General features: G+C 42.2%; 1 protein-coding gene across 1 annotated transcript in view; it reads left to right on the forward strand.

Moving 5' to 3' along the window:
- The first annotated feature begins 201 nt into the window (after positions 1-201).
- Positions 202-16,177, forward strand: part of IRAK3 (interleukin 1 receptor associated kinase 3) — a 58,606-nt gene continuing 42,630 nt past the window's right edge. The window contains exons 1-3 of the mRNA XM_022571603.3: positions 202-228; positions 1,680-1,763; positions 3,615-4,056. Of these exons, the coding sequence (XP_022427311.3) occupies positions 202-228; positions 1,680-1,763; positions 3,615-4,056 (553 nt within the window). The remainder of the gene's footprint in view (positions 229-1,679; positions 1,764-3,614; positions 4,057-16,177) is intronic.

Genomic DNA, 16,177 nt, shown 5'->3' on the forward strand with positions numbered 1-16,177 from the left:
GAATCGGATTTTTCTTCTGACTGAAATTAGAAGCCATTCTTGGTTTCTGAACAGAGGAGAGGCCTAATCAGATTTGATTTAAAAAGATCAATCTGGCTGCAGCGTTGAGAAAAGCCTGTAGGAAGCAATAGTGAAAGCTACTTTTAGTTAAGAGACAAACTACAGTGATCTGGACAAGACATAGTGATGACTCAAACCAGGATGGCGGCTGTGGAGGTGGAGAAAAGTGTCAGGTTCTAAATATATTCTGAATAGAGTCAGCGGGATTTGCTGGTGGATTGAACATGGGCTGTGAAGAAAAGGAGGAGCCAAGGATGACTCTATAGTTTTGGGTTCAAGCTACTGGAAGGATTCAGTAACTAGATAAGGAAGAATGTTGAAGGGCAGGTTCAGGAGGCATGATCAAGCGTTCAGTTTTGGACATGAGTCTGAAGTTCAAGAGAGAGGTCTGGGCTAAACATGTACACTTGGCAGTGCTGGGTAGATAGCTGGTATTTAAAGCCTCGAAACCACCTGAGATCACCAAGGGAGTAGGTGTCAATGGAGAGGACTATGGACTGAGCCCTGTGGCACTCTGACATTGAGTTAAGGGAGAAGTGGAGGAACAGCAAGGGAAGCTGAAGGGTGACCAATGAAGTCAGGGAAAATGTAAGAGAATGTGGAAGATAAATGAAGAAAGTGTACAAGGAGGGGGTGATCAACCGTGTCAAAAACTACTGGTCAGTCAAGTAAGATGGGGACTGAAACTTGTCTATTATCTTCAGCAGTGATATGGACATAGGTGACCCTGAAGAGAGCAGTTTTAATGGAGTAAGGTGGGACAGATGGCCCTAGTTACAGTGGATTTAACAGAAAATAAAAGGAGAAAAATTAGAGGTGAAATAGTCAACTCTTTACTACAAAAAGGAGCAAGGTAATGGGATGATTGTGGCATCAAAGGGGACAATGGGGGCTTCCCTGGTGGTGCAGTGGTTGAGAGTCTGCCTGCCGATGCAGGGAACATGGGTTCGTGCCCCGATCCGGGAAGATCCCACATGCCGGGGAGCGGCTGGGCCCGTGAGCCACGGCCGCTGAGTCTGCGCTCCGCAACGGGAGAGGCCACATCAGTGAGAGGCCCGCGTACCACAAAAAAAAAAGGGGACAATGGCATCAAAAAAGTTTTTTGGTTTGCTTTAAGATGGAAGAAATAACTTCATATCTGTACGCTGATAGAACCGATCCAGTAAACAGTGAGAAATTGTTGATTTTGCAGAGCGTACGAACAGCTGCCCTTAATGTCTTTGAGTAGGGGACAGGAGGTGGGATCTAGTGCCCAAGTGAAGAGATTAGATTTAGGAGCCTAGATAATTGATCCATGGAAAAGGTGGTGGGAGGGGGAGTGCATATTAGTACAAATGCAGGTAGGTACCGTCGATATGGTAATGAGATTCTGTGGAAGATTTCTCCTGGTGCATCAGTACTCTCAAGATCATCAGCTGAGCATGAGGATGGGGGAGAATGTGATGGGATTGAGGAGAAAAGAGATGCCATATACTAGTTGTCAAGGAGATCAGCAGAGTAAATGGACTAAAGGCACAAGTGTGACTGCCTGGCAGCATAAAGGACCCACTTGAGAGCCATGACTTTGATTTTAAACTGAGTCCAATTAACAGGGTTTTTATTCCCCCTCCCCCTTCCAGCTACATTCAGGTGTATGGGTGGAGCTCGGAATTGGAAAACTGGATTTCATCAGTATGGTAGACTTGCCAAGGGAGTTCAACAAAGTGAGAGGGAGCAAGAGAATGGACAGAATGTGCAAGGGAGGGATTATAATAATTGAGTGTGGACTTTATGGATAAAGAGAAAAGTGAGAACGTCAAGAGGTTGGGGCCAGAGAGGAGGTGGCAAGATTTTGGACTTGGTATCCAGACGGGGGTAGAGGTTGTGGGGGTCAGAGTACTTGAGGATAGGGGATGTACTATTAATGAATCTCGAGCAGATTAATGAAATAGAATTTACAGACGGGGGTGCAGTTATTGATAATGAGAAGTTCTAGGGGATCAGTAAGTGGCTGAAATGGGAGGAGAAAATCACTGGAGAAGACCTATCGAGGAACTGAGAGTCCAGGGTATGAGAAAGATCATCATCTATTCTACGTATATTCTAAATCACCAAGGATTAAGAAGAAATTAGCACTGGAAAGAATTACAGTAAGCAGGGGCCACATAGTCTAAAAGTGAGGAGGAGAGATTGAGGTGGGGGAGAGCAGTGGGTGATGGCAACAGTGAAGAGTAGTGAGTGATACAACCTGATGATATAAAGTCCAGAGGTCAAAGACAGTTTTAGGGAACAGGGGAGAAGCATGGTCTGATACTGCCAACATTGAAAATGCAAGAAATTTCACATAATCTATACATAGATTTTGCATAGTCTGGCGTTCACATAAAATTCTTCCTTCTCTGTAAATCAGAAGATCTGGCAAAGCAATCCGTGCTGACTGCTTCACTCAGCAACAGTGATTTCCTGGCTCCCTGGCATATTTGAGTTTGGCTCCCCTGTTCCAGCAATTCAAGAGCTACTAGATTAGCCTCCGTTCCTCAGCTTATTCAGGTAGTCCCTTTGAGGGGTATAGGGCTTCTAAAGCGTGTACAGATTGGCTGTAAAATTTTAGCCATTTGAACAAAGCCATGTGAACATTGAAAACAGGGATACAGAAACTCTTGCCCAAACGATGTTGGTTTTACCAATTTTCAAGTACATTTTGTGGAATATTTTACCTGGAAATTCAGGTAGCTACGAAATGATGGCGCATCATCACTGCTGATCTCTAGAGGGCGTCATTCCCCAAAAGTACAAATCTGAAAGGTTGCAAACAGGTGTTGATATTTTTCAGCGGAGAGCCATCGTCCACTCTTCAGTCCTTCAGGCTGGGATTTTTCTCACCACTTTCGAAGCATCCCCTCTTTTTTGGCAGTGGCATTCGTATCATGCCTGCGGTGGGATATTACAGCATAAACGGTAGAAGATTTCAAAACAATAGCCAATTTTACTTAAACTCCCTGTTGAAAGCAAGAGGAAGATTCTGTGAAGCACTTTGAGGAAGGAAAAAGTGGTCGAAAAATGCTTCATCAGGAAAGCCCATGGACAAGAGAAGGTAGTAAAACCAAATAGCAGTTTGGACAAAGGACAGCCTCGAGAAGAAAACGACCACACTCTTATTTCACTTCATTCTCTCTTATGTTCTTCTGTTCTTGGTATCTAGGTTCATCTTTTTCCAATTATTATTTCAGACATACACATTTACCTGTTTAACTTCGGTAAAAGTTGGGAGGAAAATGTGCCAAACGTTTAGAGTGGCTGTCTTCAGCTGGGGAGGGGGGGCTATGAGTGATTATTTTCTTCTTTCAGTTTTTCTGGGTTTTCCAAGTGCTCCTCAAGAAACAGGACAAAACGAAATAACTTTGTAAAAAGAAGTCATGACAGGTCATCTCATATCCATCCAGGCCAGGTCGAGGGCGTGGCGGACTCTCCATCAGTTCTGAGCTTCTGGTCTTTCTCCACCTCTCACTCTCTGCTTGGTCTCATCACTCACGTCCCAAAGCCGGAGGAGCGAAAGGACTGTTTAAAACTGAAAGCCAACCTGCAGGGGGAAGCCGGGGCCGGGCGAGCCAGCGCCGGGCCGGGCCGGGCCGGGCCGGGCCGGGCGAGCCCAGGGGCCTCTCCGGGGAGCGGCGCTGTGCGTCACGTGGGGCCCGCCCAGGCGCGGCCCGGACTCCGCGCGTGCGGCCGTCTTAGCAACCGTCGTGGAAGCAGGATTTCCGCGGTTGTGCAACGGCATCGCGCTTCTGCGGAGAGCCTGGGCTCCGCGTTCCTCCCTGGCCCGGCCCCTTCTCTCCGGCAGCCCAGCCATGGCCTGGACCGTGGCGGCGGCGGCGGCGGCGGCGGCGGCGGGGAGCCGCGGGGCCCGCGGCGCGCTCTCGGCGCACACGCTCCTGTTCGACATGCCGCCCGCGCTGCTGGGCGAGTTCTGCGCTGTGCTGGACAGCTGCGACGGCGCGCTCGGCTGGCGCGGCCTCGGTGAGTGTGGGCCGGGCGGCGGGGGCCGTGAGGGGCGGCGGGGTAGCGGCGCCCACGCTCCGTCCGACGTGCGGCCCGCAAGGTCCAGGACTGCGCGGCCTCCGGGGGTCCTTGCTGCGAACCCGCGCTTTCCTCGCTCGCACTGGGAGCGACTCCCCAGGCCCACCCCCGAGCTCCCCCTTCGTCACTGAAACTTCGGGTAAGATTTAAGTGACCGGAGCCTTGGGGAAACCAGCTCCCCCCGTGAAACCATCTAATGTTTCTCCGCGATTCCTGCCTTGCTTGATTCGGAATATTTTCAATAAGAAACGCCTGTGGGATGTCTTCCTGTCCTTTCAAAATGACCCCCAGAATATAATTTTCGTATGAAGACATGTTTATACCTTTAAAATATTTATCCTGTGGTGTTTTCAATGCACTCCCCTTAATTACACTTCAGGTGAAATGCTAAAGTAAAACATTATTTGTAATTAACGTGGCTCCCAGTTTGCTTAATTAAATATACCTTATTTACCCAATCTGGTGGAATGAAGTTTTAGGCTAGAGAGTGGCTTTTTAATTTAGTCTAGCAAGTTGGCTCCAAGACTTCATTTTCTGCAGACTTTGGAAAGTTGAGCAACGGCCTGTTAGAAGTGTTGAGTGTGATCAGAAGTAATTCAGGCAAAAATCTGTAAGTACGTGCGTTCATGGTTAGATTTGATACCCCATGATGTCACAATTAGTGTTAGTTGAAAATAAACACAAATATGTCAAAGCAGCTCAGCCTTAATTCTCTGAAATAGCTATTATTCTTACCCAAAATAGCAGAAGACCAAGGAGGAAGAAAGTTTAATTTGTTGTTGATGAACAGTATGGTCACACTTTATGGAATGTGGCATTGGGTTTCTAGTTGTATAAAGATTGTTCATTATAGGCTCTGTAATTTTATATTGTAGCCCTTCAGTAAAAATCAGGAAACTCTGATTTCTGGAAAGCATGGACATTTCTAGTATGCATTTGAGACATATCCCTCCCACACTAGATCTTTTTGAAATGGTTGATGGCATGACAGTTTTTGCACCCATTGGTTTCCTAGAGGTACTGAATTTGTAAGTGAAAAATGTTTTTAGCCCAGTCCATGGTTAGTGAACGGACTGAGTAGATATCATAAATGTGTGAAGTAGGTTGGTGTAGACTGTGAAAATATAAGAACATATGTCTCATCTGAAACAGTGAGTACTCAGCCCCAGGTCACTGCTCCTTTTCAGGAAGTTCAGCTCAGTGTTGCTGAATCTTTTCTCTCCGACCCCCCTCTCTCCCTCCCTCCCTCCCCCCTCTTACTCAGCATTGAAATTCAGATATTCATTCATTACCTGCGTTGTTTCATAAACCCTTCCAATGCCCCTGTCAGGCAGGCGCTATTATCATCATCAGTGTTTGAACAGGTGAGAAAACTGTGGTGCACATTGGTTTAGTAACTGGCCCAAGTCAACAGCTGGGAAGTGCAAAGGGAAGACTTGAAGCACATTATACAGGAAGGATGAAGCATATGAGGACTGTTTGGACTATATTCTAAATTTTTCTGTATATTTAAATCTGTTCTGGGACTTTCCTGGTGGTGCAGTGGATAAGAATCTGCCTGCCAATGCAGGGAACACGGGTTCAAGCCCTGGTCCGGGAAGATCCCACACGCCACAGAGCAACTAAGCCCGTGCGCCACAACTACTGAGCCTGCGCTCTAGAGCCCGAGAGCCACAACTACTGAGCCCACGGGCCACAACTACTGAAGCCCACGCACCTAGAGCCCGTGCTCTGCAACAAGAGAAGCCACCGAAATGAGAAGCCCGTGTACCACAACAAAGAGTAGCCCCCTCTTGCCGCAACTAGAGAAAGCCTGCATGCAGCAATGAAGACCCAATGCAGCCAAAAAAAATTAAAAATTAAGTCTTAAAAAAAAACCTGTTCTAAACAATAAAGTCTATTTAAAATTAAAACAAAAAACACATAGACTCTGGAGCCTGTCTACATTTCCCTCTATGACTTCCTCAGGGTCACAAGTACTGCTGTGTTCTTTCAGCTGCATCTCACAGACTCCCTAAAGTACAGCCACTTCTGCCATGAAAGAACCATTCAGTGAACCATTTCAAACATGCAGCCCCATTTTCCTAGTAGTGGAAATAACTGAAGATCACCAAAATGAGAACAAGCAAAGGCTTGTCAGGAGTCAGCTCCCATGGCTTGCATTTGACTGAGATGCAAAGGCAAGCAGAGGATTGGAAAAGCTTTATAGCTGAAAAAGAAGCTTCAGGTATGCCCTGATTGGAGGCTGTTGGCATGGGGAAGATGTATGCAGGCCAACTAGGAGTGGGGAATTCTATTTAATTGAGAGTACATATTTGGCTTTCTCCAGTTGGCCCTAAATTGGAATTGGGGCAAAAATTAGGAAAGCTATCAGCTATTAATGAAGCCTTGGTTATTTTGGGCCAGTTGCTATAAGGGTTATTGTTTGGCTTTCTGGACTAGTTGCTACAGATAGTAGTTTGACTTCCCAGACTGGTTACTCTAGATAGAACATTGGCTTCCTGGGCTGGTTGATGCATGTTGTGGGTGAGAGTTCTGTTTGTATATCTATCTGGCCATTGTTCCTTTGTATATTTGTTCTCTTATAGGGGAAGAATCTAAACTGTTTACTCCTTCATACTCCAGCTATAACTCGTTGTGTAGGGGGTTGTGCCCCTGCTGTCTGGACCAGAGCTCTAGAAGGAGACCAGGAACGGACCAGCTGCTTCATGAATTGTTGGCTCAGCAGAAAGGGAAGGCTGGCTCCGTTCCAGGTGGTTGAGGGCAACTGCCCGTGGTTAAATAGGCTGAGTTTCTCCTTTGGCACAGTGAAAGGAAAAAGGGGGGAAAGAGGTGCTGGGAGGGAAAACTTGACCTTAGAGGGCGGAAGGGGGAATATTGGAGGACTGAATCAAGAAGAGAGTTTCTTTTATGCTCAGGACAGCTGAAAGCCTGAGGGTACAGAGGGTCCAAAATTCGATATAGAAAGCAACTGTCATAGTAATGGGCAAGAGAAGAGAAAAGCAGTGGAAGAGAATAACCAAACTAAGTGTTGGTTTTCGAGCTTATCATGATTCTTGATGATGGTGAATAACAAGCTATGTTTACAAAGGCAGTTCAGACAAAGGCAGATCATATGGTGCCCTATATGGTATAATCAGTGTATACAGGATAAGGTAGACAGGATGTTAACACACAGGAATCACCTGTGCAGTCTTTAAAAGCTACAAATGCCCAGGCCCCACCCCTGGAGCTGTTGATTCAGTAGGTCTGGGTCAAGGGTCCAGCATCTTTCTGTTTTTTGCCAAGCCCCACGGTTGAATCTGATGCACAGCCTGGTTTGGGAGCCATTTGCTTAGGCCAAATCCTCTTCTTTAATAACATCTTATTGTAACAGTTACTTAACTGTAGTGACTGTACTCAATTCTATCTTTAAACACATTCTACATATTAATCATTAAATCACTTATATTTTATTGTTATTCAAAATGGTGTAACCACAAGGTAATATATTCTCTGGTTGATGTTGATGATTTTATGGCTTTATAATGAAAGTAGGACCACTGTAGAAAATGCCATTATCTTATACTACCTCAAAGACATAACGTATATGCAGAGCCTCTGGTGACAACTGATTTCATTACATTACCTTGAACTAGTGTTTAAATTGTTTGGAACAGCTCACACTGTAAAACCTCTCAACACTTCAATGAGAGAGGAACCCTGCTTACAGATACTATGTAATAGGTTGTATTCAATTTTCTTCCTCTCAAAAAGGGAAAGAAAATTATCATAGAAATTATTATTAATCACTTTAAAACAAATTAAATGTAAAATCACATCAAATATGCATTTGAATATTTAGTAAAGTTTTAAAACAATAATAATTGCCACCATCTTTTGAGTGCATACTATTTGCTAGACACTCTGTGCTAAGCACTTTACATGGATTATCTCATTATTTATCACAAAAACTCTGAGACAGGTACTCTACCTATTTCCATTTTATAGATAGGAAAACTGACTCTCAGAGAATTTAGGTAACCTACCTCAAATCATAGTCTAGTATGTTGCAGACTAGGATTCTAACCAGATTGTCAGACTCCAGAGTCTATGTTGTTGTCTTTCTTTAATTTTAAATAGACTTTATTTCTTAAAACAGTTTTAAAGTGACAGAAAAATTTAGAAGATTGTACAAAGCGTCCTCATATATTCTGTCCTTCCCATATACTCTGTACCCAGTTTCCCATTATTAACATCTTACATTAGTATGGTACATTTGTTACAATATTGATACATTATTATTAAATACAGTTCATACTTTATTCAGATTTCCTTCATTTTTTACCTCAAGTCCCTTTTGTCTTCCAGGATCCCATCTAGGATATCACATTTCACACATTTCATTTAGTTATCATGTATCCTTTGGCTGCCTTTGGCTGTGATGATTTCTCAGACTTTTCTAGTTTTTGGTGACCTTTACAGTTTTGAGGGGTACTGGTCACTACTGATCAGTGCTGATCTACTGTTGTGTAGAATGTCCCTCAAATGAGATTTGTCTGTTGTTTTTCTCAACCTAGACTGAGGTTGTGGATTTGGGGAAGGCAGACCACAAGAGGTAGAGTGCCATTTTCGTTACATCCTAGAAGGGGAACACACTGTTTACATGACTGATCACTGTTGACGTTAACCATGGCTGGAGTAGTGCCTGTCAGGTTTCCACACTGTAAAAGTGGTCTTCCTCTGCGCCCCCTCCCACCCCTTTCCATATTATGCTCTTTGGAGGGAAGTCACTATGTGTGGCCCACACTTAAGGAATAGAGAGTTATGCCTCCCCTCCCTGAAAGTGGAGTAGAACCCATGTTCTTCTGACCACCATGTCATTTTTCACATCTTACAATGTTCTATCTAGATCAAACTTCTACTCTTCAGTTACCACCCCTTTTTCTGTTCCGCTTTATGGTAAAATTCCTCAAAAGGGCTGTTTACTCTCCATTTTCTCCATTCTCCCTTGAACCTGCTCCAATCAGGCCTTCACCCCCCACTGCACTGCTCCATTGAAATTCCTCTTGTCCAGAGTCACCATGGCTAAATCCGACAGTCAGTTCTCAGTCTTCTTCCTATTTGACACAGCTGATCACTCCTTTCTCCTGAAAGCTTTACTTCCCTTCTAGAACATTACACCCTTTATTCTATTCTGTTCTTACAGGTTCCTCGTTCTCTCTCTCATCTCTTAGAATGCCCCTGAGATTAGTCCATGGACCTCTTCTCTTCTGTTTATCTACTGTACCCACTGTCTCGTCATTGCCATCTGTGTGCTAATAACTCCCAGATTTCTTGCCAGGGTCTCTCTCTTGAACATCAGCACCATCTACCTAGTCCACCTATTGGCCTACTTGACAGACATCTCCAACTTAACAGTCCAGAAGTACTGCCCTCCCCCAGAGTTTTTCCCCATCTTAGTTAATGGCAACCCCATCCTTCATTTTTTCAGGCCAAAAATTGTTAGTCTTCTGCAACTTCTTGCTTTCTCTCACAAACCACATCCTGTATCTCAGCAAATGCTGTTCACTCTGCCTTCAGGATCTATCTAACAATCCGACCACTTCTTATCACTGTCACCACAGCCATCCTTGTCCAAACCACCATCAGATTCCACCTGGTTAATTTCAGCAGTGTCCTAACTGGGGTCCTTGCTACTGCATCTGCCCACCTCAAGTTTCTTTTCAACACGGCAGCCAGTGAGCCTGTTTAACATATGAAACATCTTATACCATTATCCTATTCAGAACCATCCAGTAGCTTCCCATCTCACAGTAAACACCAAAGCCCTACATTGCTTTTCTCACTTCTTTCTTCTTCTTTGTTCAACTCCAGATAAATTGGTCTCCTTGGACATTCAAGGAATGTTTTTCCTGTAGGTAACCTTGAGGCTTACTTCTGCACATCCTTCCTGATTTTGATTAGCTATTACACACCCTAACTATGCTTTTAAAATTGACACCTCTGTGCTCCCTTATGCTCTTTCACTGCTTTATTTTTCTCTGTGTCACTTATCATTCCTCATATACTTTATATATATACATACGTCTATATTTCTTTGTTTATTGTCCATCTAGAAATAAGCTTCATGAGGGCAAGGATTTTTGTTTGCTTGTTTTCTGCTTATTCCTCTAGGATCTAATATGGTACCTGGTACAGAGAAGGTATGCGCTAAATATCTGTTGACTGAATGAATTAATGAATGAACAGGTGTCTGTTAAACATTCTTTTTGGACAGAATCTTAGACAAAGTATTATACTAGATACAATGTCATGGCCCCTGCGTGTAAGGATTTTCCAATTTAACATAGGCAACAGAACGATAGAGGTGCTATAAAGTTTAACAAGGGAAGGAAGTATGGGAAAATAGTACTGATGATTCCCTGAGTGTGGAATTGTACAGCTTCTGAGTTCCAGACTGAAACACTGGTGTTGAGGGTGGACTGTTCTTCACTTGTCTCCCAGAAGTCATTAAAGTTTGATCCTTCCCTGGGTCTGGGATTGAGAGAGCAGGACAGATGGAAAGATCCCTGAAAAATCATGCGCAGGCCTTCCTGTTTATCAAATAGGAGTCCTACTCGTGTAGGGGGTAAAAAGTACACATAAGCTTAAGTATGGACAAGTATTATTTCTTGTAAAATGTATGACCTAGTGGGTGTTAATGCTATGGTCTGTAAGAGGAGTTGAGCTAAATTATGCTTTTGAGTTTTGTTTTACTTTTTTAGGAATTAAAAATATCTTTTAAATCCTCAAGTTTTTTTTTTGTTTTTTTTTTAATTGCCTAATTTGTTTGTGTGCTTTGTGGGGGGAAAAAAAAAAGCCATCTTTTCCTCTTCCCATTTTGTTATCTCAAAACAAACTTTGCAAGAGCGCAGACAGTTTCCTAGGGGTTTTGGCATGTGGTTATATGCAAATACAAAGATTCCAAATAGGGTATGTTGCGTTATTCTAAAAAACCCCTTCAGAGACATATTTGCATATGGAGAGTGATTTCTACAGCTGAATTCCCCAGCGTTAGCACTCCTAGATAGTCCTGCCCTCTCAAAACAGAGCCCTGAGAACCTTTGACCATTGAATGATTATTGAGCTGTCACTATTTTCAGATCAGTTTATTTCTGGACTTCTCAGGTCAACTTTTTTGGCTTATATTATGCCAAGATGTCTTTCACACAAAAAATTTGCCTTCCAAAAACTGATTTTAAACTGTGTTTAAGTACAGCGTATTTTTCCTGATTTATCTTTTCATGTAGAAGGCTCTTCACTTTTACAACACAACAGTCATTGGGAAGTTCACTCTTTGTTTAGGACTATTAATAAATAAAGATCTACATTCCAGAAGGAACAAGTAAGGAAGGACTAGAGAAAACTTTGCATGTTGAAGAATGTAACAGGAATTAAGAGTTTGCATTCCTGTCGCATCATATTGAAGCTATTGTTTTACATAATTTGATCTAAATGAATTATATATTCTATGGATGCTAAGAATACTCTTTTAGTGGTGTTTCTATTCCCAATGCATCATCATTGGAGAAAAGCTATTAAGATTGTACGGTGAATCACCAGTTAGGGAAAGAGAAAACATTTCATTTCCAGTCCTGGAAGCAACCCATGCTTTCAGGATCCATTTTCACTGAGCTGGGTCAGTTTCAGCACTGTCAACTATGTACTCTTGGAAAACGCCTTTGTCTAATCTAGCTTTCCTTAGACTTAGTGCAAACTCAGAAACCTTTGCCGCCGGGGTCAGTGTTAGAGAACTGTAAAAACCTCAGCTCATTTGGCATCTGTTCATTCACTCTCCAGCTAAATCTTAAGAGATGTGCTCAAGGGAATCATGGCCTGTTGCACTTTTTTTTTTTTTTAAACATACGTAGTGGATTTATTTTTAGTTTTTTTATTTTTTACATCTTTATTGGAGTATAATTGCTTTACAATGGTGTGTTAGTTTCTGCTTTATAACAAAGTGAATCAGTTATACATATGTTCCCATATCTCTTCCCTCTTGCGTCTCCCTCCCTCCCACCCTCCCTATCCCGCCCCTCCAGGTGGTCCCAAACCACTGAGCTGATCTCCCTGTGCTATGCGGCTGCTTCCCACTAGCTATCTACCTTACGTTTGGTAGTGTATATATGTCCATGCCTCTCTCTCGCCTTGTCACAGCTTACCCTTCCCCCTCCCCATATCCTCAAGTCCATTCTCTAGTAGGTCTGTGTCTTTATTCCTGTCTTACCCCTAGGTTCTTCATGACATTTTTTTTTCTTAAATTCCATATATATGTGTTAGCATACGGTATTTGTCTTTCTCTTTCTGACTTACTTCACTCTGTATGATGGACTCTAGGTCTATCCACCCCATTACAAATAGCTCAATTTCATTTCTTTTTATGGCTGAAAAATATTCCATTGTATATATGTGCCGTATCTTCTTTATCCATTCATCCGATGATGGACACTTAGGTTGTTTCCATCTCCGGGCTATTGTAAATAGAGCTGCAATGAACATTTTGGTACATGACTCTTTTTGAATGATGGTTTTCTCAGGGTATATGCCCAGTAGTGGGATTGCTGGGTCATATGGTAGTTCTATTTGTAGTTTCTTAAGGAACCTCCATACTGTTCTCCATAGTGGCTGTATCAGTTTACATTTCCACCAACAGTGCAAGAGGGTTCCCTTTTCTCCACACCCTCTCCAGCATTTATTGTTTCTAGATTTTTTTGATGATGGCCATTTTGACTGGTGTGAGATGATATCTCATTGTAGTTTTGATTTGCATTTCTCTAATGATTAATGATGTTGAGCATTCTTTCATGTGTTTGTTGGCAGTCTGTATATCTTCTTTGGAGAAATGTCTATTTAGGTCTTCTGCCCATTTTTGGATTGGGTTGTTTGTTTTTTTGTTATTGAGCTGCCCGAGCTGCTTATAAATTTTGGAGATTAATCCTTTGTCAGTTGCTTCATTTGCAAATACTTTCTCCCATTCTGAGGCTTGTCTTTTGGTCTTGTTTATGGTTTCCTTTGCTGTGCAAAATCTTTGAAGTTTCATTAGGTTCCATTTGTTTATTTTTGTTTTTTTTTCCATTTCTCTAGGAGGTGGGTCAAAAAGGATCTTGCTGTGATTTATGTCATAGAGTGTCCTGCCTATGTTTTCCTCTAAGAGTTTGATAGTTTCTGGCCTTACATTTAGGTCTTTAATCCATTTTGAGCTTATTTTTGTGTATGGTGTTAGGGAGTGATCTAATCTCATACTTTTACATGTACCTGTCCAGTTTTCCCAGCACCACTTATTGAAGAGGCTGTCCTTTCTCCACTGTACATTCCTTCCTCCTTTATCAAAGATAAGGTGACCATATATGCGTGGGTTTATCTCTGGGCTTTCTTTCCTATTCCGTTGATCTGTCTTTCTGTTTTTGTGCCAATACCATATTATCTTGATTACTGTAGCTTTGTAGTATAGTCTGAAGTCAGGGAGCCTGATTCCTCCAGCTCTGTTTTTCGTTCTCAAGATTGCTTTGGCTGTTCGGGGTCTTTTATGTTTCCATACCAATTGTGAAATTTTTTGTTCTAGTTCTGTGAAAAATGCCACTGGTAGTTTGATAGGGATTGCATTGAATCTGTAGATTGCTTTGGGTAGTAGAGTCATTTTCACAATGTTGATTCTTCCATTCCAAGAACATGGTATATCTCTCCATCTATTTGTATCATCTTTAATTTCTTTCATCAGTGTCTTATAATTTTCTGCATACAGGTCTTTTGTCTCCTTAGGTAGGTTTATTCCTAGATATTTTATTATTTTTGTTGCAATGGTAAATGGGAGTGTTTTCTTGATTTCATTTTCAGATTTTTCATCATTAGTGTATAGGAATGCCAGAGATTTCTGTGCATTAATTTTGTATCCTGCTACTTTACCAAATTCATTGATTAGCTCTAGTAGTTTTCTGGTAGCATCTTTAGGATTCTCTATGTATAGTATCATGTCATCTGCAAACAGTGACAGCTTTACTTCTTCTTTTCCTATTTGGATTCCTTTTATTTCCTTTTCTTCTCTGATTGCTGTGGCTAAAACTTCCAAAACTGTGTTGAATAAGAGTGGTGAGAGTGGGCAACCTTGTCTTGTTCCTGATCTTAGTGGAAATACTTTCAGTTTTTCACCATTGAAGATGATGTTGGCTGTGGCTTTGTCATATATGGCCTTTATTATGTTGAGGAAAGTTCCCTCTATGCTTACTTTTTGCAGGGTTTTTATCATAAATGGTGTTGGATTTTGTCAAAAGCTTTCTCTGCATCTATTGAGATGATCATATGGTTTTTCTCCTTCAATTTGTTAATATGGTATATCACGTTGATTGATTTGCGTATATTGAAGAATCCTTGCATTTCTGGAATAAACCCCACTTGGTCATGGTGTATGATCCGTTTAATGTGCTGTTGGATTCTGTTTGCTAGTATTTTGTTGAGGCTGTTGCACTTTTAAAAAGGAAATTCAGAAATTAATAAAAAGAAAAATGGGGAATAGAATTATGTGGGAAAGCTGACATCCCCTGGAACTTGAAAGGTTAACTCCACATTTCCTTAATAGTTATAAACTGTTCCTTTCCTACTATGAGAATTGTGAGCCATGAAATGTTTATACCTTTTTATGTGCAAATACTATATATGAGACTCCTGCTGCTATTGCTGCCAGATGGATCTTCGAAAAACTAAAGCGTCCATCTTTGCATCACCTCCTCAGAAATCTTAGATTGGCCCCATTTACTTTCAGGGAAAAATTTTAAGTTACACTGACACTCAGGGCCTCTGTCTGTCATTCAGCAGATACGTATGGAACATCTGCTATGTGCTAAGCACATTCGTATGCAGGTAACACGGAGACTTCATGGAGCTTGTTCACTTTTTCTTTAAGTTGAACCCTCTGCTCTAAGCATAGTGGTCTCCTCTTTGCCCCCTCATGCCCTTTTCTTCATTTCTGGAACAACTCTCCATCTGACAGGCTCTTCCCTCTTCCTTCATCTGACTGATACCTTGCCCCAGGCCCCTGCTGTTGCAGTCAGCTGATGTCCCACCACCTCATGCTCCTTCCCGGGCTGTGGTAGCCCACACGGACATCTTCTTTCTTCACCCCTGTTAAATGATGTGCATGTCTTATCTCACAGAGTCAAAGTGGAAAGGGAACTGTTTTAATAAGGAAAAAAAAAAAAGTCCTGCTGTGTGTTACATAAATGGTTCATTTATATGGTACATTATGCCTCTATAAATGTTAGCCAGTTGATTTACTAACAAAGTAGAAATCCACATTTTCTCTCTGCTGAAATTTGATATTTAGCATCCCCTTATTGGAACGTTCGTTTGGAGACTGGAGGTGTTTCAGCAGGCCAGCGAAGGGCAACTAAATTTAGTGTCTGTTTTAGGAGGGACTGTTTGTCAAAGGACATTCACTGATGAGAAGTTTGAGATTGCTCAGTGAGGCTGTGACTTGTCTGGAGTTGTACTATAGGTTGGCGACAGATCCACCACTAAACCCACGTGTTCCTGCCTATATCCAGGGGGCCACGGTGATGTCTGGACTGGTGACTTTTCTCATTAGAAGTCAGCATAGTCTATGGGGCTCAGAGTTCATTCTTTTGTCTTGTTTTCTAATCATAACTCGAGCGATTTTTTTTCTCCCCAGGGTAGTATACCCTATCCAGTTATTCCTTAAGAATTGGCCTCTCTTTAGAAATACTCATAGCTTTAAACTTGGCTCAGGCTCCAGAAACCACCCCTCTAGGAAGCCTTCCATGATGCCCCATCTTTAGTTAGGAACCCTTCTTCGTGCTCCACTCACACATGCTGTGTGCAGTTACTGCACTGTTGCACACAGTAGATGCTCAACAAACGTTTGAATTACACTGATATACAGTATTTCCTCCAAGAGCTTTTAGAAAGAGTTAAAGTGTTCATAAAAATGTGCCTCAACCAAATAGGCAGATGACATCATCCAAAAATACTTTAAAATAGAGTTAGCGTGTCTTGCCAACTATTTTTGCTTTGAAGGTTCCCTTCTGGT

Source organism: Delphinapterus leucas, chromosome 11 (genome assembly GCF_059928025.1).
Source record: "Delphinapterus leucas isolate spDelLeu-1000000601 "Yukka" chromosome 11, BTC_Dleu_Yukka2, whole genome shotgun sequence".
In the NCBI taxonomy this organism is placed as follows: Eukaryota; Metazoa; Chordata; class Mammalia; order Artiodactyla; family Monodontidae; genus Delphinapterus; species Delphinapterus leucas.